Source organism: Ambystoma mexicanum, chromosome 2p (genome assembly GCF_040938575.1).
Source record: "Ambystoma mexicanum isolate Mex_15411 chromosome 2p, UKY_AmexF1_1, whole genome shotgun sequence".
Lineage (NCBI taxonomy): Eukaryota > Metazoa > Chordata > Amphibia > Caudata > Ambystomatidae > Ambystoma > Ambystoma mexicanum.
In genome coordinates, this window is record NC_090923.1 from 102,552,409 (window position 1) to 102,578,139 (window position 25,731).

At 45.5% G+C, this 25,731-nt stretch overlaps 1 protein-coding gene across 3 annotated transcripts in view; it reads left to right on the forward strand.

Moving 5' to 3' along the window:
• Positions 1-25,536, forward strand: part of LOC138566252 (solute carrier family 26 member 6-like) — a 1,150,832-nt gene extending 1,125,296 nt beyond the window's left edge. For all 3 annotated transcript variants that reach the window (XM_069643338.1, XM_069643340.1, XM_069643339.1), the window contains exon 21: positions 24,676-25,536. In XM_069643338.1, the coding sequence (XP_069499439.1) occupies positions 24,676-24,699 (24 nt within the window). In that variant the 3' untranslated portion in view covers positions 24,700-25,536. The remainder of the gene's footprint in view (positions 1-24,675) is intronic.
• The last annotated feature ends 195 nt before the right edge of the window (positions 25,537-25,731 follow it).

Sequence of the window (25,731 nt, forward strand, 5' to 3'; positions counted from 1 at the left end):
GCCCCGAAGAAAAGAAGAAGGAAGGGTTCCTTTACCAACGGCGCAAGGCTAAAAGGAAGACGGTCCTCTTCTTGATGACATCTGGGATGAGGGTCTCGCCCTCCTCAAGAACCCTGACATTGCTCCTGCGAAGAGGGACCGGTACGAGAAGTACCGGGTCCCCGACGCTGCCCTCTTGTGCCTTAGGGCGCAACCTACCCCGGATTCGGTCGTTTCGTTGGCTGCCAAGAAGAAAGCGGGGGGGCATCGGCCTCGACTTCAACCTCCCCGCCGGACGGCGAGGGTAGGAAGCTGGATGCGATGGGACGACGGGTCATATCATCTGCAGCAACGACCATCAAGGCGGCCAACGCCCTGGCCATCGTAGCCCGCTGTGACAGGGAGTTGTGGTTCAAGATCGCCCCTCTGTTGGACTTCCTTACGGACGCCAAGAGGGCTGAGGCCCTTGAAATCTTACAGGAAGGTGAGATTGCCTTGGACCACGCCATTACAGTGGCTACGGACATCGCCGACACCGGTTTCTGTCAGTTGGGCAACAGCGTTTGACTGAGACAACGAGGTTGGCTGAAGGCAACGGATTTCCGTCAGGACGTACAGACCAAGGTTTTGGACATGCCCTTCAATGGGAACAACCTTTTTGGCAAGGCGGTTGATGAGTCCCTTCAGGCGATCAAGATGGACACGGAGACGGCCCGTGCACTGGGTGTGCTCCAACAGCGACGGCCGTCCTTTTGGAGCTCCGGAGGCAGACAGGGTGCCTCCAAGGGAGCCGGCAGCAGCTCCTCTACATACCGTCAAGCGGCAAGATCTTTGTCGCAGGAGGCCTACAGGGGGCGCGGCAAGTCAGGTGGATCCCGCCGTCGTCGCCAAGGTGGTCAAGGAGGCAAAGCGGCCTCCATGCAAGATTGAACCGACCGTCGGGTCGGGCCCCGCCGAAGCACCCCGGTGGGAGGCGGGCTGACGAAGTTCGTCGGCGTGTGGGAGTCCATTTCCACCGACCGTTGGGTGCTGGACGCCCTGGCCCTGGGGCACGCCCTCAAGTTCCAGAAGAAGTGCCCCCGCATTCCTCCCGTGGCCAGGAAGGAAAATCACGTCCCTCAACTGCTGTTGGAAGTAAGGGCGATGCTCAGGAAAGGTGCCATCGAGCTCGTTCCAAAGAGGCTTCGGGGCTCCGGAGTTTACTCAAGATACTTCCTCGTAAAGAAGAAGACAGGAGGATGGCGTCCCATCCTGGACCTGCGACGACTGAACAAGTACATCAAGGCACAGAAGTTCCGGATGGTCACCCTCCAGCACGTGCTGGGACAGCTGGAGGAGGGCGATTTTCTGTCGTCGTTGGACTTGGAGGATGCACACTTCCACATCCCTATTCTAAAGAGACACTGAAAGTTCCTCAGGTTCGTGGTCAAAGGGCGGCACTACCAGTTCAAGGCCCTCCCGTTCGGATTAAAATCGGCACCCAGGGTTTTCACCAAGTGCCTAGCACCAGTGGCGGCGCGGCTGCGCCTGCAGGGGATCCACGTCTACCCCTACCTGGACGACTGGCTCATACGGGCAAGGACAAGGGAGCTCGCTGTGGAACACACTGCAAAGACCGTCCAGCTGCTCACGGACCTGGGGTTCTCCATCAACTTTCCAAAATCCCACCTGGTCCCATCGCAAGTCGCCCTGTTTCTAGGAGCACAGCTCGACACAGTGGCGCGGCGGTCCTCACCGTCAGAGGAAAGGATAAGGACCATCCTGGGAAAGGTGCAACGTCTGCTGGCCACGGACGTGGCCAGAGTGAGGTCTATCAAGTCCCTCCTCGGAATGATGTCCTCCTGCATTTATCTGGTGCGCCACTGCAGACTTCGGATGCAGCCCTTGCAAGAATTCCTCGACGCCCACTGGATCCAGCCGACGGGCAGCTTCGAGGACAGGATCCCGCTCGACGAAGCTTTCCGTCAGGCGATACGATGGTGGGGTATCCGCTCTCATCTGACGGCGGGAACAGGTTTCCTAGCCCCGGCCCACCAGGTGACGGTGACGACGGATGCCTCCCTGGAAGGTTGGGGAGCGCACACTGGGGGTCCCCACGCGAGAGGCCTTTGGCTCCCGGAGGAGAAGACACTCCACATCAACTTCTTGGAGCTCTGTGCAGTGTTCTGGGCCCTCAGGTCCTTCCTTCCGTCCCTCAAAGGCAAGGTGGTGAGGATCTTCACCGACAACACCACCACAATGTTTTACATTCGGAAGCAGGGCGGAACCAGATCCCCTGCCCTATCCAAGGAAGCCTAGGATCTGTGGCATTGGGCCGTTGCCCAAGGGATGTTTCTGTTACCCTTTCATCTGGCAGGGATAAAAAACAACATCGCCGACTCACTCAGCAAAGAGCTGCGCTCGTGACACGAGTGGGAACTGCGCCAGGATCAAGTGGACCGACTCTTCCGACGATGGGGCGAACCCCAGATCGATCTCTTCGCGACGGCGGCGAACTCCAAGTGCCGGAAGTTCGCCAGCAGGTTTCCCCAACCGAGGAGCATGGGTGATGCTTTCTCGTTCCCCTGGGACGGCCTGTCCCTTTATGCATTCCCGCCGTTGCCGTTGCTACTCCGGCTCGTCAACCAGCTCAAGAGGTCATGGTGCAGGATGATCCTCGTCGCACCGGCGTGGCCGAGGCAGATCTGGTTCCCGCACCTTCTGGACTTGTCAGCGTCCACACCAGTCAAGCTGCCGACGGATGCGGATCTTCTCTCCAGAGAAGGAGGCGCCATTCTTCATCACGAACCAGAGTCGCTGAACTTGCAGGCCTGGCTCCTGCAGCACTAGAGTTTGGAGGATACGACATCCCGGCCGACTGCAGAGAGGTTCTTGCGAAGGCCAGGGCATCCTCAACTCTCAAGTGCTACGGACACAAACGGAAGAGGTTCTCTGTCTGCTGCCGTGCACAGAAGATATACCCTCGGCGCATTACGGCCCCTCAAGTATTGCCGTACCTATTGTCTTTGGCCAAGGCTGGCCTATCTCACGCTTCCATCAAGGTACATCTGGCTGCCGTCTCACGTTACACCAGAACTACAGGACGGGCGTCCTTGTGGTCTCATCGACTGGTGAAGGAATTTATGAAAGGACTGTTCCGATCATTCCTGCCGGTGAAGGCCCCTGCCCCGGCGTGGGAGCTCAACGTGGTGCTAACTAGGCTCATGGGGGCCCCATTCGAGCCTATGCATTCAGCGCCGTTGAAGTTTCTGTCGTGGAAGACAGCATTCCTCGTGGCCATCACCTCTGCACGACGAGTGGAAGAGATCCAGGCCCTGTCTTGCAAGCCTCCATACTTGACTTTTCATGACACGAGGGTGGTGCTGAGGACGCACCCCTCCTTCATGTCCAAGGTGCCGTCGGACGTCCACCTCAACGAGCCCTTGGTGTTGCCAGTTTTCTTCCTGTCGCCTTCGTCGCCGGCTGAGAGGACTCTGTACTCGCTGGATGTAGCTAGAGCGCTGAAGTTCTACGTGGACCGCAGGAGTTTTCGGAAGACATCACAGCTGTTTGTGAACTTTGGACCTGTGAATCAAGGGAAGGCTCTCTCGAAGACTTCCATTTCCAGATGTCTCTCCGGCTGCATCATGCACTGTCACTGGTTGGCAAACCGACCGTTGCGTAGGCCGTCCGAGGGCCCATTCGACTAGAGCAATCGCTGCTACTACGTTGTTCCTGTCTGGTGTGCCCCTGCTCGACATCTGCAGGGCTGCTAGGTGGAGGTCGACGCACACCTTCACGAGATTCTACTGCGTCGACTGGGATTCCAGGGAGGAGTCCAGAGTCGGCCAGGCAGTGCTGCGCAACCTGTTCGCCTAAGGTGAGCCTAATGAGGAGGTAAGAGTTGCTTAATGTTGAGTTGTTGTATTGCTTGATATTGAGCCTTTTGCCACCTCCCGTGGTTGTGCATGTGTATACTGCTATGTATTCTTATATTCATGAGCATTTAAATCCATGCCAGACCCCATGCTGGAGAAGGAACAAGTTACTTACCTGTAACTGTTGTTCTCCAGCATGGGTCTGGCATGGATTCACATGCGAACCCTCCCGCCTACCCCTCTGCGGCTCTTCACTTGGTCATACTGCCACTTCACGTGCTACCAAATATGAGGATGGCTGCCAGGGGCGGGGCTTAGGGAGCCGGCAGTCATTGGTTGGGGGCAGTATGACCCAGAGACCAGTGATTGGTTACTACTGAGAAAGACAGATCAGAAACTGATACTGATTTTTTTCTATACCGAGGATTCCCAGCCTGACGACGGGGAATATTCATGAGCATGTGAATCCATGCCAGACCCATGCTGGAGAACAACAGTTACAGGTAAGTAACTTGTTCCTTACCCAGAACATTCTTGAAACATAACTTTGTGCCAGATATTACTAAATTGTTCCAGGGGGAGAGAATCCAACCCTGGTCACAATGATTACGGTTTATGACTTTTGAGCTTTACTTGATATGTTATTTTGTGGACTTTAAGACTGCCAAACAAACCTTGTATAATTTTGTTGTGTATATTAGTGTGAGGGTCAGATACCTTTTTGACACTCAGTCATTTTTCTTAAGCCTTAGTTTGGTAGGCAGGGACATGCTTGTTAGGTTAGGGAAAGCTAAGTGATTGTCTCACCCCTTTTCATTTAATAAAATGGCAACTTGTGAGAAATCTATACCGTTGTGTCCATCATGTATGACTCCTCACACTAATCACAATAAAAAAAAGATATAAAGCCATTTTGAAAAACATTCCCAGTGCTACATTTCTTTTCCCTGTCCACCTCTGCTGCCCTCTTGTTCATTGCTGATCTTGCTAACTACCACCTTGCTAGCTTTCAGTATGTTCTCATGACATATCACTGCACCCTTCTGATGCTGTTCTAAACTAACCATTCCTGGTGCTAATAACAACCCCCTTCCTGGTATACAGCTCCACCTTTATCCTGCTTTTCTAAAGCAACCTCCTTCTCGGAGTGACTTTTTGCTCCTTTCATCTCCTTTAAGGTGAATTGCTGAGGGGCTGTCCTCAGCTCTTTTTTTTATTAGTGTACCTCAAGTTGAGGCTTTGGGGCTGGACCAAGGCTTCAAAAGTCTGATCCTCTGTCTTGGATTTCACTTTCATCAACTGTGTGGATGAGGCGGCCCAAAGCTGTCCACACAGTTCCTCTAGTTCGCAAATTCCATGGAGTTGGTACTCAAGCTCTGCTTGAGTATGAAATGATCTTGAGCATAATAGATGTACTTTTGAATCCAGCTCCATTTCCCTGCCTGGGATCTTTAGCCTGTGATGTACCGAGACAAATGTGGTATACGTTTGTTATGCAGACTCACTGTGTGAGTGCTGTAGGAAATTGTGGTGTGCCTTTGAATTCTATGCAGCCTCGCTGCGCTAGTGCCATATATAATGTGGGTGTCCAGATGTCTAAGCTGCTGTCCGGTGTTGAAGGAGTCTAATTCCATCTGTTAGGAAGAATTCCCAGGCAAGCAGGGTGGTTTCCTAGGAGTTCGCAGACATCAGACTCATGGAAGGCCTAACTCCTTCCCACCCCCAAAAAGAACCTACGTCCAGACAGGAAGCAAGTTCAACTGTGGTTTATTACAGCCAACAAACCAACAGGGATAAGCACTTGGAGAGAAATCCAGGTACAGCTCGAAGAACTCTGGCTCGCAGCCCAGTTTTGATGGAGCATTTTATCACAAGACCATCTCCAGAAACCTATCTCCACTCGGGATTGGACGTTGAGTGGTAGTCCCCCTATAGTAGCCCCTATAGAGGTTAAGGGATTGGCTGTTACATGTGATCCAGCACATGTGCTTTGTGTCTGACGTGGCCCAGTCATGTGGTCTCTAACGACTTGAGGCATGGCTTCTCAGCGCTTTTAGGTGACTCTGTCCATGTAGTTATCTCTGGTTCCTTCTTGTGGGTCTTCGTCCAGTCTGGGTAGTGTTCGCACCGCTCCTGGGTTTTACGGTGGGTGGGGGTTGGTACAAGCTCATGCAATCGGCAGCCATATTGTCTCTGGTTCTTCCGGTTGGAGTATTTTTTGGAACGGGGGGATATTTCGATCTTCCCTCTTCAGTCCCCACTATGGTCGACTTGTCGACCACACCACCACAATTTTCTCCATCATCTATCAACCGCCATACCCTCGTTATCCCTGCGAGGTGTCCATAGTAGTTGACATGATCGTCAAATGACCAGTATATGTGGACGCATCCTCCCCCAGGTTTGCACCAAACCCACTTACCAACCTACTTCCTTGGGTTAAGTGGATTTTCTACTTCCATTCCAGCTGGGAGTAGGTCAGATGTTATCTTTTCCCTTAGTCTTTCTCTTTCCTTCACAATATCATCCATTGCTCCTCCTTCTTCCATTTCCATAACATCTTGCATTCCTAGTGCTTCTTCTGCTGTCTTTTTACACCTGCCAATACATATTTTGATCCCACACATGGATCCTGCTCCCAGTGCCAAAGCTCCCACTATCACCTTCAGTCCATCTGCCAGCCAGGATGGCATCCACAACCAGAGAGATGCCAGCCAGCTCTTGTCTTTTCCCATTCTGCGTTCTTCGTCATCCATCTTCGCGTGCATCTGGGCCAATTGTGTAACCGTGTCTGAGAGAATTCCATTATTTTCATCGTTGGCAGGTGTGCACGTGCAACAGGAACTCCCGATCTTGGCGCAAACTCCTCCTTCCATTGCTGTGAGGAGATCCATGACTATCTATTTTGGAGCGCCACTAAGCGTATTGCCCTTAGTTCTTCTCTAGGTCTTCATAGTTAAGGTATTTGCTATTGGTTAGTTTTATTATGTTTCATACATATCTGTGCTAATGGATAGGTATCAGGTGTGGTGCTAATTGGTAGAGGCACAAGACAAGGGTGTGCTCTCTCGCCTCTTTTATTTGCTTTGACGATTGAGCTTCTAACCAAATTAATTCAATAAAGACATATGCACATGGGGATACAGTTATATTCGCATAGGATGGTCATATTGTTGTGTGCAGACAATTTTTTATATGTAAAGGACCTGACAGTGAAAATGAAACCCATTATGTCAGACTCCCTACGATTAAGACGGTTTTCAGGTCTTAAAATGAACCCCCAAAAGTTCTATTTCCACTTACTGATCAACAACGGGAATATTCAGATTCGCTGGGGTTTCAGTGGCACATGATCAGTAGGCGATAGCCAGGGATAGAATTAGCTCGTGCACCTGTGGTCCTTTGGAAAGAAAACTATACTACTGTGCTGGAGCAAGCATGATGTGTAGTCAGTCGGTGGATGATGGTCCCACTTTCGATATATAGAAGGATCTCCTTGGTCAAGATGGTACTCTCCCAGGTTTTTATATATTTACCTCAATGTTCCCCTTGTAGCTCGAAGATCCTCCTTTATGGAGTTGAAAACTATAATATCTAGGTTTATCTGGGCATGTAAGCAACCATGGTTGTAATGGGAGAAGTTGATTGCCCCGCTGGATAAGGGGGAGCTGGCACTTCTCGACTTTGAGTATTATAATATAATGACAATTCTTGCCATACAGGTATGCTCCCAATCCAGACAGACCTCATGTGCAGGTGAAGAGGGCTTCAGCAGTGCCGTCACTTTTGAGAGCACTGGTGCTAATGACTCCTGGATACATGGTAAAAATTAGAAATATTGTGGAGTGCGCATGTACAGAATGGTGACAGAAAGAACAAAAAACAACCACAGAAGGATTGTATTCCCCCCACCTTCCTGTGATGCAAAACCCTGGGGTACCGCTTACTAATGAAAAGAGCTACAAGCAATGCATGAAAAGGTTGGGCATTGATTTTGAAATTGATACTGATATTTTATTTGTATCGCACTCATACACAAGTGTTTCAGAGCGCGACCAAGCAAGGGAGGGGAACAAGGGAGAACAAAAACAACGTTCTTACTAGGCACAGTGGCATTGAGAATGTGCAAATGCATGGGAGAAGGAGAGGGGAAAGTGCATGGGAGGGGGGAAAGTGCGGAACAAAGTGGAAAACCTGACCAATGATGATAAATAAATATTTAAGACAACAAATCATGGTAGTGCAGCCAGTGAGGGCAAGTGCTGAGTGAAGGCAACAGACAGGGTATGTCTGATAAGTGCAGGAAGAAAATCCAGGGGTTGGGGAGACTGTATGGGTACGGTATGTCTCGATTCCAGGATCTCTTTCCCCAAAAACAGTTTATTACCTTGGACAAATTTAAATAACTGGTAGGCACATCATCATTGGTCGTATTTTTATATTTTAGGCTCAAGAACACGTTAAAGGGCTTATTTACTGCCTTCCCTAAGTGGCGCTGGGAAGTTAGTCTCTTGTCTATATTTGTTGTATGTGTATTTTATTTGTGCTTTAAAAAGGAATGTATGCCAAAGCACTGAACATGCCACATCAAACAGAATACAATTAAATCATTACAATGTCACCAGATCAGTTCAAGAGGTGGGATTTGAAGGCAGCACGGAAAAGAGCATAGGTAGATAAGGAGCGAAGAGAAAGAGGAAGTGCGTTTCAGTGATAAGGAGCTAGAGGGGAAATAGAGCGAAAACATGATTGATATGATATGATAGGTTATTTATAACATGCTTAATACCAAGAGGTTTCTAAGCGCAGACCCTGGGATTGAACCTGTGTTGCTCCGTGTCGTCGTGCTTCCAGGGCGGGCACATTTCCGCTGACCTATCCTTCCGAGACTAAAGCACAAAGAGCAAATAGAAAGACTGAGATCGAAGTGAAAATATAACCAGCCAAGAGATCTTAGTAATGACGAAATAGAATCACGGGAGGAAAGAAGGCAGAGAAGTCGAAAAGAAGAGTTGAAAATTGATTTACGTGGAGCCAAACGGGAAACCGGAAGATTAAAGAGATTACACAAACAATAGAAATGACAAGAACACATTAAGGAGGAAACTATGAGTTTAGCTGCATTGAAAGTACGAAATAGACGAGCCTTACAACCATTAAAAAGGTGAAAGTAACAGGACCATGAAGATAATGAAATATGATGAGCAAATGAAAGATCAGAGTCCAGATAGAGACCCGAATTCCGTGCTGATGAAATAATAGAAAAGAATTAGAAACAGGGGGAAGAGGAGAAGGAATAGTTTTAGTGGGATTGAAGAGTACTCCTGTCTTAGTAGCATTTAAAGCAAGATAGTGATCTGCCATCCATGACTTAATGGCCAGCAGGGAAGATGATAGTGTCATGGATGGAGGAAATAAAAGAAGAGAAAGAAAGAAAGAGTTGAGTGTCGTCCCCATAAAATGGTCCAAAAGAAGCAATTATAGATGTAAGAGGCGAGGTATAGAGAGAAAATAGGAAAGGACCAAGAACCGAGCCATGAGGGACACCCTAAAGAAGAGTAGTAGACTCAGAAGAATTAGCAGCCCAGGAAACCGAATACAAACAATCAGATAGGTAGGAACGAAAGCAAGCAAGAACAGAGCCAGAGAACCCAAAAGGACAAAGGGAAGATAGAAACAATCGTGGTCAATACTATCAAAAGCAGCCATCAAATCAAGTAAGACTAAAAGAAAAGATTGCTTTGCATACCGAGCCGAGAATAAGGAACTACTGACCGAAAGAAGAGCCTTTTCAGTAGAGTAAGATAGATGAAATCCAGATTGGAAGCGAAGAAGAATAGGATTAGCAGAAACAAAAGAATAGAACTGTGTATAGACCAGGCGCTAAAGTAGCTTTGAAAGATAACGAAGAAGAGATATAGCTCAGAAATTAGAAGGCAAAGAAGGATCCAAAGAAGACTTCTTTAGGGAGAATGGAAGCCTGCTTAAAAATAGCAGAGAATGTCGGGAAAAGAAGAGAAGTGTTACAGTGCTGTTAAATAGGAAAACAGGGAAGGATAGACTGGTGGCATAAGAGAGGAAGAAATTGGGTCAGTCTGGGCTACAGTGGGATGAGCATGTGCAAGTAAAAGAGAAGTATCAGCGGTTGATATAGCAGAGGTGTGATCAGTTTGCGAAAAACAAGATGTAGTAGAGGAAGTAACAATAGAAGCGCGATTGGAAACAATCTTCGAAGAGAAAAAAGAAATTAGTCGGAAGCGGAAAGAGAAGAAGAACAAGATACATCAGGAGAAGGAGAGGAAAGCAAATGAGAAAGAGTCTGAAAAAGACATCGAGGATGAGCTGACAGAGTGAAGATTAAAATAAAGTGCGTTTAGATGCAAGAAGAGCCTCAACATAAACTGAGTGAAATGGGAACGAGGTAAAAGAATCAGCATTAAAGCAAGATTTGTGCCACCGGTGCTCCAGACGGTGCAACTCTTGACGCATAGTGCAACGTTGTGGAACCATCCAAGGCTGAGAAGATTTTCAAGAAGGAATACAAGAGGAAGCCTCCAACAGAGAATCAAGAGAAGAAGAGCAGAAGAAAGAGATGAAGCAGCTTTGTCAGCAGAAAGTGCTGCAAATGACGAGTGGGAAGGTAGATCAGACGTGCAAGAGTAAATAAATATAAAGGGGTATTGAAGGCGTGAAGAATGCAACGAAAGTAAGTGGGCCAAGTAGAATCAGTAGCTGAAGAACATAAAGATGGAAGAATAGAAAGAAGCAGGAGAAAGTGATCAGAAGTATATTACTACGCAGCAGTCACTGAGTAAATGGGAAGAGAAGAAGAGAAAATTATGTAATGGAATAAGACCAATATAATAGGAATCAAGAATCGAAAGCAACGGCAAAGAAGATTGTTCAGAAGAGAGATGCAGAATAAAGTCTCACAGAAGAATAAAAGGAGTTGAAGAAAGTAGAATAATAGATAGTAGTTCATCAAGATCATAACAGATTGAGCCAACTGGACCAGGAGGACGAGAGACCAACAAAAAAGTGAGAGCATGAGCTTTCACAAAAGTCCTGAATAAATATTGAAATGACTGAAAGCAAGAACGCGAGGGAGAAACAGAGACAGTTGTAAGAGAAAAAAGGAAAAGAATACCCAGCCCATCCCCACGGCCCTGATGTTGTGGGGTGTGAAGAGAAGAATTGGAAAAGGTAGTTGGAAATGCAGGAACTACAGAATTGGAAGGAGAAATTCAAGTAACAGTGATACAAAGAAAGTGAAGCTTAAGATGAAAAAAAGTATCAAGAACAGAGTGAGACTTATTGCACACAGAACGTGCATTCCAGAAAGCAAGATTAATTGGAGGCAAGAAAGGAACAAGATAAGAATAATTATGAACAGATAGATGAACAGAAGAAGAGAGAGGAAAATAAATAGAGGGAACGGGTAGAGACATAATAGACAAAATTGGAGTGGGAGGAATATACAATGGGAGGAGTAAAAATACAACAGGTGTGTAGATGTTAAAGAGAGCATACCCAGTGAGTGACATGACCGGGGAAGAAGGGCAAAGCAGTAGCCAAGAAAAATAGTTAAGACAGATTAGAAACAGAAAGACAGGAGAGTGGTGACAGTGGCCATCTATGGACAGCTGCGGATAACAGCACCCAACTTTGCCAAACTTCGCTTGGGCTTTGCCGAGTTAATGATGTAAATATAGTCTGGAGGTCGGTAGAAGGGCAGCAGGGGGCATGGCCTAAGTCTGTGGGTCAGTAAGCAATGAAGATAGTAAGGAGCCAGCAAACCTGAACAAGATCACAGGAGCGGTAACAGAGCCAGGAGGAGCAGGCGAGTGGACTGTTCCCCTCAGGGAACATCAGCTGTAATCATCCAGGTGCCTTCACAACCAGGCAAACACTCGGAGGCAGGGAGTCGCTCGCAGCACACGGCAGATGGAATACGAGCAGGTCAGCACAGTGAGACCACGATGCAGTTGCCACACACAGTTAGAGCTGCAGACAGCAGCACCGACATTGCCAGACCTTTCTGTAAATATAGAGACTGGTAGAAGGGCCGAAGGGGGCGTGCCCAAAGTCTGTGGGTCAATGAGCAATGCAGATGGAAAGGACCCAGCCTTTGAGAAACTTGTAGAGAAGAAGATGGGATGGTCAGAAGCTGCACATGCTAAGTGGGAAGAATCACTGGGCTCTCCGATTCCTGAGGGGGTATGGCGTTACTGGTGTATACAGACCTGGAAAGTAGCTCTCAATAGCCGATATAAATTATGACACTTTAAATACCTACAGCAAACGTACTACACTTCAGCAACACTTCATAGATTCTTTCGGGACAGTTCTGAAGAGTGTATGAGATGTGCGCACTCACCAGCCTCCTTTATGCACTTGGCGTGGCAATACCAGCCAGACAAAAAGCCAATAGTTGTAAATGACGAAGACCTTGTGATATTTCATGAATTGTTAGTTATTTAAGCTTTGTGTGTTATGCTTTTTTTTTTATATATGATGTTATGTATTGCTCTATATGCCTAAAGATGTACTGTCAAATAAAGGTTCTTGACCGACAAGAAAAAAAATGTTTTATACATTTTACAAGTTTGAAAACTGTTCAGGGGCATTAACGCATTCACGGGAAGAGTAAAAATACTCATGATTGGCGATACAAATTCTTATGAGTGCATGCTTAGATTTCTATCATTTTGGTTTACTGCTATTGCGCCACCTCTGATTCACACTTCACCGTATCTACTGTTCACCATACAGTCCAGTCTGCCTTCAACAAAGGTAAGACTTCCAGGTATATCCTGCTCCCCATCTGTCCTGTTTTTCAACCTTACGCAGACTGCTTACCCTCTTTTTTCTCCTACAGCCTGGTGTCAACCCCTGAATCCTTGTACACATCTGTGTGGTACTGAAGAGCACAATATGGGACGCGTCTGTCCAACCCCTCGACTAAACCAGGCAGGCATACCGGAGTTGTTAGTAAACCTTGCTTTCCATATTAGCGGGGATTGCTTGCATTCTCAGTGGCTTGTTCTTCCACTACCGGTACAGACCCTCCAACAGGAATCTCTGGAACCAGGTACAAGCAGATTGCAAAGTCCTTTCTGGGTCTTTACGGGTAAGGATGGAACACGCTATTATTGACATAGCAGAATCCATCAAAACAGAATTAACTGGTAATAGGGCTGATAATGTGACTATCGCTAATAAGGTTGTGGAGCTTTAGAATAGCCTCATTGATTTTAAATCCCAAGTTGAACAAGGACCTTCTTCTCGAATAGACACAAGTGGAGGAACAGTACCTCTTGGAAGGTCAGCGATGAGGACTATTCGACCTGCCACCTTTCTATTCTTATACGAGATGTTTGTTTGTTTTATTATTTGTAATGCGCGAGCATATCCTAGGGTAACAGGGCGCAGCCTTTACAAGAATTTGCAAAGCTTAGTTACAACAGAAATAGTACATGCATAGGCACAATGAAGGTAAGCATGATAATATACATATACACAAGTAGGCACACGTGGTTACAATGTGTGCAAGTGGCACGAATTAGACAGACTTGGCACCTGAGTGTGTTTAGAAGCCTACGTTTTCAGCCATAAAATTACCTTGGATTGGAAGTTTTGATAGGGCAGGTCCATTCTAAGCATTTGCGGTAGGGAGTTCCACAATTTCGCTGCTTTCACAGGGAAGCGGTTGCCCTCTATTGTGGAATGTTTGAAGTTGGGGAAAGAAAGGCAGTCTTTGTAGGCTGTTCTAGTGGGTCTGAAGGAGGACTGTCTATGGAATCTGTCGATCAGATAGATCGGGGCAGCGTTGTGGAGGGATTTATAAGTGAGTGACGCCGCTTTTAGGAGAATTTTGTCTTTGATGGGAAAGCCAATTGTTCTGTTGGCTGTGTCCTGTGATATGCTCTCTTCTGGATATGCCCAGCGCCGCTCTGAGAGCGTTGTTCTGAAGAGTTTGTAATTTGCTAGTGGTGGCTTTAGGAGATCCTAGGTAGAGGGCGTTACAGTAGTCCAAGCGGGACAGTATGAGGGCTCTAGCGAGGGTAAGGTGGGACCAGTTTAGTAGAGAGGGTGGAGACAGAGATCAACGATCCAGAGAACAATGTATGGGGCCCCAAATACTATATCCACCCATGCCAATCAAATATACTGGGTCACCCAATGATGTTATCTAAATTCATGATCTAGTGTCTTTGGCATTTCATGAGTAGAGCTCAGTTGTATAACAAAGGCACCACTAAAGTAGCCGTTATACTTATGAATCGAGACAGACTTTCCCTCACCTGGGTATACCCATAGATCAATAATTGGGACCCTATCTTAGACGGTTATGATCATGATTATGATCAATTCCTAATGACTTTCTGTCAAATGTTTGAGAGACAGATCTGCAAAATGTCAGTTTAAAATGAATTGATCCATATCCATCAAGGTTATAGAGATCTCATAGCCTATTATGCCCAATGTAAATACCTTGTTGCTGAAACAGCATGGGCCAGAGATATTAAGGCTACTATTTATTATAGGGGACTAAAGGAAGATATAAAGGATGCAGTGGCTCAGGTTATACCTGCGCTAGCAAATTTAGTAGAATTAATTTGACCCTAAGCATCCCACCCTTGAAAATAAAATAGCCTGGAAACCGATGCATTATTCGATATTTATCGTAGCCTGGAAAAACCTACACTCCAATCTCAGCAGTTTGTACCCACCAATGAAGGCTGCAATCAAATCCAACAAGCTTTTGCTAGTAAGATCTCCCAGGCACGTGTTAAGATTGCAGCTTCTCTTAAGCCACACACACCCCATCCTCTTCTGTGCATGTAAAGACCGACCCATCCTTTGCACTACAAATGCGTCCAACCTTTTGCGCGGGTGAGATCCTGTTGTCCATGTTCATTGTACAAAACCCAAACATCTTTACCCCATTCATAGTACGCTTCGGCAACTCGTCATTTAGTCATAGCACTGTACCTGATAGTCTTAAACAAGTTGTAGTTCCTCCTCTACCAAAGTAGCCAGGTTCAGATTCTAACAACCCAAATAATGTACGTCGTATAACCATTTCTCTTTTCTTGCAAAAAATCATTGACAAAGTTGCCACAATTCAGTTTCAGCTTCATTTAGAGGTTAACAACATCTTACACCAAAAACAATCAGACTTCAGTACTTCCCATGGAACGGAGACTGCATTAGTGGACCTACAGACAGAAATGCTTACTATTGTGGATAGGGGCAGAGCTGGCCTGCTGGTACTATTGGACTGTCGGCTGCATTCGACTTACTGGAACACTCATGTTTTGCAGACCATCTTTGCTCCCATGGCCAGTGTTCGATCAACCCTCTTGAATGGTTCTCATCCTTTTTGAGTAATAGGCAATCGCGAACATGCTGGAGTAAAGCAACCTCTGTAATGGAGTGTACAAAAGAGGGTGTTCCACAGGAGGTCCGTTTGCCCCTCCGTGTTTAATCTATATATTATGCCCTTATGTGACCTGGTAACATCTCAGAACATCCATTACTCGAGTTATGCGGATGACACTCAGCTCATATTGGAGCTGAGTGGGAATTATGACCTTGACTCAGTTCAATTGCAATACCTCTATGGACTCATCAATGATTGGATGAGCCTGAACTCCATGTGTCTTAATCCTGCTAAGACTGAACTGATGATTTCTAGATCTACTCAAGCCAGAACCAAGCTGTGTGCTGACTATTTCAGCCTGGTCATTGATAACGTTGCAATTCCCATTAGAGACAAAGTTAAAGCTTTTGGTGTTTACATGAATGCACCCATGTACAAGGGGTAGCTCATAGTACCCAACACCATTTAAAAGTACTAAGTACTAAGACACGCTGTCACAAACAAACTGTGCTACCCTAGCGAGAGCCATTATTCTACCCTGGTTAGACCGCTATAACACCTTACTTCTTGGGGCGAATTCTCGCTGCATAGAAGCACTACAAATTGTACAGAATGATGCAGTACGAGTCATTAATGACATTCCCAAAACAGTACACATCACGGGTGCCAGGAAGGAGTTACACTGGCTTCCTGTGGCGGCGAAGATACACTTCAAGGTCATCAGCCTGGCTCATAAATGCATCTATTGTAATATCCCTAAATACTTGAAGAAACATATGACTCCATACAATCCATCAAGACTGCTTTGTTCTTGGGCCAGTGGCCAGCTTACAGTTTCTACAGTAAAGAAAAGCCGAGGCCTGGGGAGATCTTTTCCTGTACCAGTGGCACAAATTTGGAATACACTTCCTCTGCCGCTGAGGCAAGAACCAAACTGGTTGCGCTTTAGAAACATTCTGAAAACCCACCTATTCTCTTAAAACCCTGATATGATCATCTGCTCTTGTCTCCTCATTGTCCTGTCTTTCCTAAAGTCTTGCTGTGTTGATGTAGCGCCCTGATGCCTTCGGGCTTTGGCGCTCTATAAATAAATAAATTAAATAAGCATTGAGCAAAGACATTCAGAAAGAACAGGGGAAAACAAAGTTTTGAGTTACGTGAACCTATTGGTCGTCCACAAATGGAAATTCCTCTGGGATTCAATCACCTGAACCCACCAAGTAGGGGCTATTAGAGGTCCAGTTAGTAAAGAGGAAAGCGAACACCGGCGACTGAATAATTTATGTTTCTATTGTCGTCTCTCAGGACATCCAGAGCGTGAATGTCCTAAACGGCCAAGAAACGCCTTGGGTCCTCAGTAAAGACAGGTGGACTATAGACCCAAATATAACCCGGACACCCATAGATACACTTTCCATGTTGTCACCCTGCCTGCAGTCAATCACATTTTTCCTGGTATCACTCTTCACGGTAAGGGTCTTAATCTTATTGGTGCATGTGCTTTAATTGGCTGGGGCCACAGGTAACTTTGTTGATACCAAATTTGCCATTAAACATACGGTTCACCTTTTTGAGAAGGCGCGTGAAGAAAATAATTCCATAGACGGAACCCTACTCACATTAGGTCTGATAACACAACATTCCATATGACTTGTGGGCTGTTTCATCACAAAGATATTGCATTTGACATCATTGACGCCCCCTACTTCCAAATCGTAATAGGAATGCTTTGGCTGGCGCTTCATAACCCCTACATACACTGTCCCAAGGAAAGGTCCATTTTAAATCAGACTATTGTTCTGAGTCATGCCATCTCGGATACTTCATGAACATATCAATGGAACCTTCAGAGGGTACACAAGATGAACAGATTCCAGCTACGTTAAGAAATTTACCAACAGAATATCAAGAATTCCAAGACGTATTTGATCTTAAAGATTTGGATACCTTACCACCCCACCACTCCTACGATTGCTGAATTGAATTGGTTCCTGATGCCATAATTCCATATGGAAAAATGTACACCTTAGCAGCCAAGGCGCCCACAGTCCTAAACGAATATATCAAAGATAATCTAATTAAAGGATTTATATGACATTCCTTGTCCCCAGCGGGCGTGCCTATCTTTTTTATTCCTAAAAAGGATTGCTAAGTACTACGTCCCTGTATGGATTATAGGCAGATGAATGACATCACAGTAAAACATGGTATCCTCTTGCCTTAATTCAATCATTGATAGACCAAGTACATGAGCCAAGATCTATACAAAGCTGGATCTTAGAGGGGTGTATAATCTGGTTAGAGTTCATCCCGAAGATGAATTGAAAATAGCATTTCAAACGAGGGAAGGGCATTATGAATATCCTGTTATGCCCTTCTGATTTTGCAATGCTCCAGCTGCTTTTCAGCTTTTCGTAAGTAAGGTGTTTTGCCGGCCTTCTGGATCAATATGTAGTCGTATACTTAGATGACATCTTGCTATACCCTGATTCATTGGCTCTCCACGTCATGCATGTAAAAGAGGTATTGCAACTACTGTGAATATATACATTGGATGACAAGTTTTCAAAATGTTCTTTTCATCAAACTATGATTGCCTGTTTGCGTTATATTTTGTCTCCTGATGGAGTAAGCATGGACTCTAAGAAAGGGCAGGCAGTACTCGAATGGCCTCCACCTAAGAATGTCAAAGATCTCCAGAGATTTCTTGGCTTTGCCAGCTATTTTAAAAGGTTCATCTCTCTCTATTCTCAAATGACGGACTCCTTGACTGCACTACTGAAGAAAGACATTTCTTACCAATGAACTTCAGCAGAGGAAACGGTATTTCAGTCTTTAAAAGGGTAGTTTACCACAGCACCTGTCCTGCAATTGCCTAGATCAAAGTAACCGTTTACTGTTGAAAGAGATGCATCAAATGTAGCATAGGGGTTGTCTTATCTCAACAGCTAGCTCCAGATACATTGATGCACCCAGTAGCATTTTATTCACGTTGTGGCACACCATTAGTATGGATTTTATTGCCGAGATACCATTAACTACCAAAGGTTACCACTGTTCTCACAGTGATTGATTCATTTACCAAGATGGGACATTTTCGAATCTTCGAAAGAAAGACCCACTGCAGAAAGTATAGCAAGAATATTCCTGGCAACTGTCGTGCATCATGGTGGGTTACCCGAACATTTCCTCTCTGACAAAGTCCCCAATTTGTATCCCGTTTTTAGAAGATTCTTCAGAAACATCTCCAAATCGAAACTCATCTGTCCACTGCATATCACCCACAGAGTGATGGACAAACCGAAAAGAGTAAATCAAAACTTTGACCAATACTAGGTGCTACTGTACCCAATGAGAAAACGATTGGATCACCTTTCTACCCTTGGCAGAATTCACATACAATAACACCCTGCATATGGCAAAAGGCACCTCACTGTTTTTGGAAATGCCGGTAGACATTCAAGCCGGTACCCGATACCCAGGTTCCAACAGCGGATGGATGGTTGGAGTGACTACAACAAGAACAACAGAATATTATGCAATATCTCAAAGTCAGCAAAGAAAATGACAAAAGATTTGCTGTAGTACATCGGTGAAACAGCAGTGAGGGGGTGAGTTTACACTCTGCCGGCTGGTCATAAGCTATCTACGTATTTCTCATTTATAATTGAATTGTTTTTATATTATCTGACTTTCACTCATTTTAAAAAAAGAATTGTGTTTTACTGTGGTGGGTCTGCGACTTTCTTCGGGCATTCTTCCCTGGGTGGGAAAGGGATTTAGTCGTCAGACTAGTCTGCTTTCTATTTTCTTTATCCCTCCTTCGAAACATCATCCCCAAGATGGTATTCATGTGCCGGGGAGACCGCCGGCAGGTTAAAACAGCAGTGAGTGGGTGACTTTACACTCTGCCGGCTGGTTATTAGCTATCTACGAATTTCTCATTTATAATTGAATTGTTTTTATAATATCTGAATTTCACACATTTTAAAAAAGGAATTGTGTTTTTACTGTGGTGGGGCTGCAAGTGTCTTCAGGCATTCTCCTCTGGCTGGGAAAGGCATTCATTCGGCAGACTAGTCTGCTTTCTATTTTCTTTATCCCTCCTTTGATGCGTCATCCCTGGCACAGAATTTATGTGCCAGGGAAGCCGTCTGCCTAGTGGGCCGCGCGCCAAATTCACATTTAAGGCATGCCTGTCTGTGTCTTTAGGGGCAGCAGAAAGGGCAGTGGATGTGTCTTGTCTTGGAAGAGTGTAGGGGCAGCCCCTCATCCGAGGAGGCATTGAGTGCTCAAACACGAATACTTTTCAATCGTTCTGCGCTGGCGACTCTGGCCCCTAAGTGGACCTGCTTCCCGAGAGGGTTTCTGGGGTTCTCTCCTACAGTGAACTCTCCGATATTGGATGAGCAGGTAATCAGATCAGATGACCCTACCATAGATACTGCCAGCACTAAATATCCTTCTGCCCTGACAGGCCTTCTAATTAATGCAAGATTGGCAGTAGCCCACAGGGATGATATGCATGCACTTTTAGAGGAGCATTCTCCCGATCTACTCTGTGTAACAGAGATCTGGTTTACCCCCTCCACTGAGCCGGATATTGTGTAGCTCCTCCCCGCAAAATATGAGATTCTTCGTCTTGATAGAGCTACACCCTGGGAGAGGAGGAGGCCTGGCCTGGATTCACTTCGCATAATTAACTTGCTCAATAATTTCTTTGAATCTGAGTTAGCAGCAGTTCACACAGGAGACTATGCGCCCATGTGAACTGCTGCTAACTCGGATTCAGTGGTCACTTAATATATCACTGTATATACTGTTGGTATATATGTTCCCCTCCCTATCATTGGCTAATTTTGCTCCTGACTTCGCACAACTGGTTGATAGCTTGTTTTTAACATACCCCAACTTGGTTATTATGGGAAACTTTAATGTTAGGCCCAATAACTCAAAGGACATATGTGCAAAGAGGCTGATCAGTACTCTTCCCGACTTAGGTTTTCTGTTATGTAATCATTTACCAAAGCACCAAAAAGGAAATATACTTGATTTAATCTTTGCTTTCGAGAAAGAACAGGTGGAAGTATTTAATCCACTTCCAGTTCTGTGGTCTTATAATTTTGTTTTACCCTACACTCCTGTGTGACCCCCACTGGCTGCACAGTTAATATCTTGTGTCAATGACGGCATTGGAGGAAGGTATCACCCACCACTGTGGTTAATCACCTTGTGGGTCCCACTAGTGACTTTATTGCTATTTAGAAACAGGATCCCTGTAATGCTCTGTTGAATGCGATGACAGAGGTGACAAATGCTCCAATTAAAGCTAGTAAAATTTGAACTAAACCATCAGTTCCTTGGTTTAATGCTGAGTTAAGGACACTGAAGCAGCTATGTAACCACCTTGAACATAAATGGAGATGTGAATATGACTTAGACGGTAAGATTATCTATAAGCAGTCGCTGCTTCAATATCAGGAGGCCATCCGAGCAGCTAAATCTCACCATTTTCCTGAGCAGATTATATCGGCCTCCTGCTCAGCACCTGAACCTTTTAGAGTAGCAAAAGAGCTCTCCTGTGTAACCCGGTCTATTGATACTCTGTACTCACAAGTGCAATGTGATCTCATTAGCTCTTTCTTTAATGAAAAGATCCAGACATTTTGCCTATATATTGCAGGTATTGAGACCGTCAATCCTGCTGATGGGGTCTTTAAGCAACTGAGAAATGAAATAACAATTTCTGGGATGGACCAGTTTGAGGTGGTTACACACGATATTGTCCGGGCGGCCCTCCAGAAGTTGAAGTAATCCTCTCCGGCCAACCCATTCCCCTCTCGCTGCTCCAATCCCTGCCAACTGAGGTCATTCCACTTGGCTTTGTCTCTAAGGCTTTAAAACATGCCCTTGTCTCCCCCTTACTAAAATCGCTGCAGCTGAACCCAGCCTTGGCCTCTAATTATTGGCCAATTTCTCTTTTACCTTGTGTTATGAAACTCATGGAGGCCATTGTTACTCCTCAACTTTCACATTTCTTGAACACCAGAGCTCTGTTACATCCGTTTCAATCTGGCTTTTGGCCCATGAGGGGTACAGAGTCTGTAATGATCTCAGTCCTGGAAGATCTGGCATGTCGCCAAGACCGCGGGGAGATTGGACTTTTGATTCTGCTCGACCTCTCCGTTGCCTTTCACACTATTGCTCATGGCATCTTGCTGGAGGGCCTGGAGAGGATAGGAATTTCTGGGGCACCATTGGCGTGGTTTGCATCCTTTCATTCACAGCGTACGCAAACTGTGTCGCTCTTCCCTTTTCACCCCCCCCCATTACCCATGTCCCGTTGTGTCCCCCGGGGGTCTTCACTGTCTCAACTGCTTTTTATTTTATAGCTGTGTCCTCTGGCAGACTTAGTTCAGGATTACCAGGTATGGTTTTATACCTATTCCGACGATACACAGTTACTCTACCGGCTGGATTCTCCAGAATGTGATTCTACGTCTCGTCTGAGAAATTGTCTCATAGCAGTTGGTGACTGGATGGCCAAGAATTGGTTGAAATCGAACAGTGCAAAGACTGAAACTATGGTAACAGGCCCTGCTGACTCGCTGGCAGTCTGGACTATTAATCTCTTGCCAGATTCTCTTGCACGTTGTCCATCCCCTGTACAGCTTGTTAAAAGTCCTGGTGTGAAAGTTCCGTCCACAGGCTCACGAGAGCTCCAGATTACATCAGTATAGAATTTTGGGTTCCTTAAGCTTAAAATCCTAAGGAAGACGCTACCATTCTTGCCCCCTGAATCTTGAGCAATTCTTGGATCTATCGACTGCTGTAATTAAATTTTTCTTGGCCAGCCAGCTTTTCTTGTTCAGAGACTGCATATTCTTCAGAACGCGGCTGCCCGGCTGGCTCTTGGAGTTGGCCGAATGCCCCACTCCCAAGTTCTTCTTTGTCAATTGTATTGGCTTCTGGTGCGTAGTCCCATCGAGTTTAAGACTCTTTGCATCTCTCATCAGGCTTTTACCAGTTGGGTGCTGAGTATCTGCTGGTAACACGTATTCCCTACTTTCCTTCAAGGCAGCTCCGCTTGGAGTCGCGGAACCTTTTGATGGTCCCTCGCTGCAGAGCAAGGGTTGGTGGTCGTGCTTTCTCCACCCTGGCACCTTGCTTGTGGAACGCATTACCGAATCATGTGCGAAGTATTAATGATCACTATACACCACGCAACACTTTCATTGTTTATTGTAGTATTAGGGCAAATTAGAAAGACACTAGGTCTTCACAGTTAGGATATTTTCTATTGGTTAGTGTTACCATGTTTCATACATGTTACAAGTATGAAAACAGGTCAGGGGCATTATAGCATTGCAAGGAAGAGTAAAAGTACTCAGAATTGATGTTAAAAATTCCTATAAGTGCATACTTGGACTTTTATCATTTTGGTGTACTGCTATTGCGCTACCCATGATCCACAGTTCATCTTATCCACTGCTCACCATACAGTCCGGTCTGCCTTCAACAAAGGTAAGACTTCCAGGTTCATCCTGCTCCCCATCGTTCCTGTTTTTGAACGTTTCGCAGACTAATTACCCTCTTATTTTCTCCCTTAACCTGGTGTCAACCCCGGAGTCCCCATCCACATCTGAATGGTACTGAAGAGCGCAATCTAAGACACGTCTGTCCAACCCCTCAACTAAACAAGGCAGGCATACCAGGTTTCTTAGTAAACCTTGCTTTCCACATTAGCAGGGATTGCTTGCAATCTCGGTGGCTTGTTCCTCCACTACTGGTACCGACCCTCCAACTGCAATCTCTGGAACCAGGTACTAGCATACAGTATTCTCCAGTTACAAGAATGGAAAGCTGGCCAATGCTTCGCTTATCCATGCAGACTGATCAGATCTTTAAAGGAAATGGAACTGCTATCCTGCACCCAGCCCCACCTTGGTGAACACCGGCACCTTCATACCCATCAGTGGCTAGGGTTGGTACATACCCCGGCAATTACTAAATAGGGTAAAAGGACATGGTGCTATCACTAGAATAAGCAGGAATTGTTAAGCAGAGACTGGGCCATACTTTCCAAGTGATATCTCACAGCTAATTGAACCATTGGTTACGATTTCTGCATTCATGGTTAGGTATGAAGGGATATTTGTGAAATACCTTTGCTTTTCTAATTTCATGCATAATAAACGTGTGTCATACCACGTCTTGTGGTTTTATTTGTGAACATTATCTTCACAAAGTAAACTGCCTATAAGGAGAGCTGTAGATATGAGATTCTCAGAACAGGCTATTGGCACTTTACTCTGACTTGCGGCACACATACCTCTCTCATGGGATGTAAATTGCAAAGGCCCTGAAACATTTTCCCAGGATACTGGTACCAAGCCCCATGCCACCTACAGTTCCTCTGGATCTTCACTTTGTCCAGCACTCGGCTGGCAGATGCAACCTATCTGAATTTGGAGCACGCAAGAAATTTTTACTAAAAGATACCAATAACAGAGGTATGACAGACTGCCTAAACTATAGTTTGGACTTTAGCACCCTTGTCCAGATGTTACAATTGGCTAAGACAATCATGAATGAAGTTTCTGAGAACGTCCCAGGCACCATTACCTGGTATTTGCTCAGAATCTGCCTTCCTAATTGGCAGAGCCAAGCTTGAAGTCTCCTGGGTTCTCTGCCCATCCTACATTTCTCACTTTGTCCTGCAGCACCAGGCCTTCTCCCCTGCTCTTTCCACTTCCTGCCTCTTCTCCCATCTGGACGTCCTGCACTTTCTGCTTGCGACGTCCCTTCTGCTTCCGCCAGCACATCAAGTCAATGAACGTGCAACAGTTTGGCTATGTGGACATGGCCTCATCGAGGAGTTGGAAAGACATGCCCAACCTCGCAGTGCTATTTTTTCTTTTAAGCTATGCCTTGTCACCCACTCATGCTAAAAGCCTACTCACCCTGGAGGGTGGCAATGTTGTGGAATGCCCAGCTATTAGGTCCTCAACCCACTCATTAAAGCCCAGGTTTTGTCTGCATCATCTAATACCTGGGACAAGATTTTATAGAACACAACTTATATGTAGCTAGTTATGGAAATCAGCTATTTCTGAGGTGACTTAGTTCATCTGGACTTAAAGGAGCAACAGCTCTTGGGAAGGGGCGTTCCATTAATATTCATGGTTATCGCATGAGAAGACCTTCTAAACTATGTGAGAGATTCTTCAATGATGAAATGTCAGACTGAAAAAGTAGTTGAGGGGGCAGTATGAAAGCTGATGTAACATTGGAAAAGTGTGCGTGTGAAATGCCTAAATGGACACTGAGTCTTTTAATTTGTATTTTGAAAGTTTTATTTTCTTTGGCATTCCAATACCACAAAGGCTAACGGGGCTGTGATTAACTTCAAAGCTATTTCAAATTTTTTCATAAAATCCTCTTTTCTTTCAGGATGTTTCGTATACAAAGCTGTAATGCAGGAACGTACCAGTCGTCGCGGGAGTAGAAAAAAAGATGAAGTCGGAACACCACATTGCAGATCTCTGAGCGAAGGCCTGCTACTGGCGGTTGCTGTTTGCATGGCCCATTGGCAGAGACATTTGTTGGGAAAATTGCTTGTAGAGTTTACAACTATCGATCAAAAACGTGAAAGCCTTTTTGGTGACAAGCTTCAATACTCAGGGGGAGTAAATTACTTGAATCTCCTAATTCAACACCTTTTTTGTTACCAGTCCCCAAAGTTTTCAGGAGCACTTGTAAAAGAATTAATGATAGGTGAGGATATTTATAAAGTGCACTTCTCAAACTGAAATCCTTTGAGACGCCTTGGCCATCCCGAGAGCTTTGCACTCTGGAATTTCACGCAAGCCTTCAGATATACATTGTACGTCATTACTCACCCACTGACACCTGCCTGTTGCTGTCTCTAAGACCCTTCAAGAAATGATCTGCAGTAATATTCAGAATTCCATCTTGGATCATGTGACCTTGAAATCTCTTTCCATAGGGAAGGTCTAATATTACCACTAATGATATGACCATAATATTATATGAACACTAGGACACCACATTGATGTCAAGTTATTGTCTCAGGAAAGGAAAACCAACCCACCATCATACTCCAGTAGGTTGAGAACAGTGCAGCCCTGCAGTCTCGGTACAGTGATAAGGAACGTACGCTGTAACCCAGATTCCATGATGAGAGCCCTACAGAGCGTTGACAGTGTCAGCATCTTCTGGAGATAATACTTCACTCTTGGACATTTTTACATTTAGCTTTCTAAATTGATTAAAAGAACAGTTATGAATAGACTTTCTGCCTTGGTGCTCATGTGTTGCATGCTGTGACGTGCAGATGTGCTGACTAACGCCATCATACTTCTGCATGGTGGGCAAATGGCGGTGCTTGCTTTACTTAGATCTAGTGGCACACAGAATAATGTTTTCGTGTTGGATGAAATTGTATTATTGTCATACACTGTTTTTCTCCAAATGAATTAGGACTGC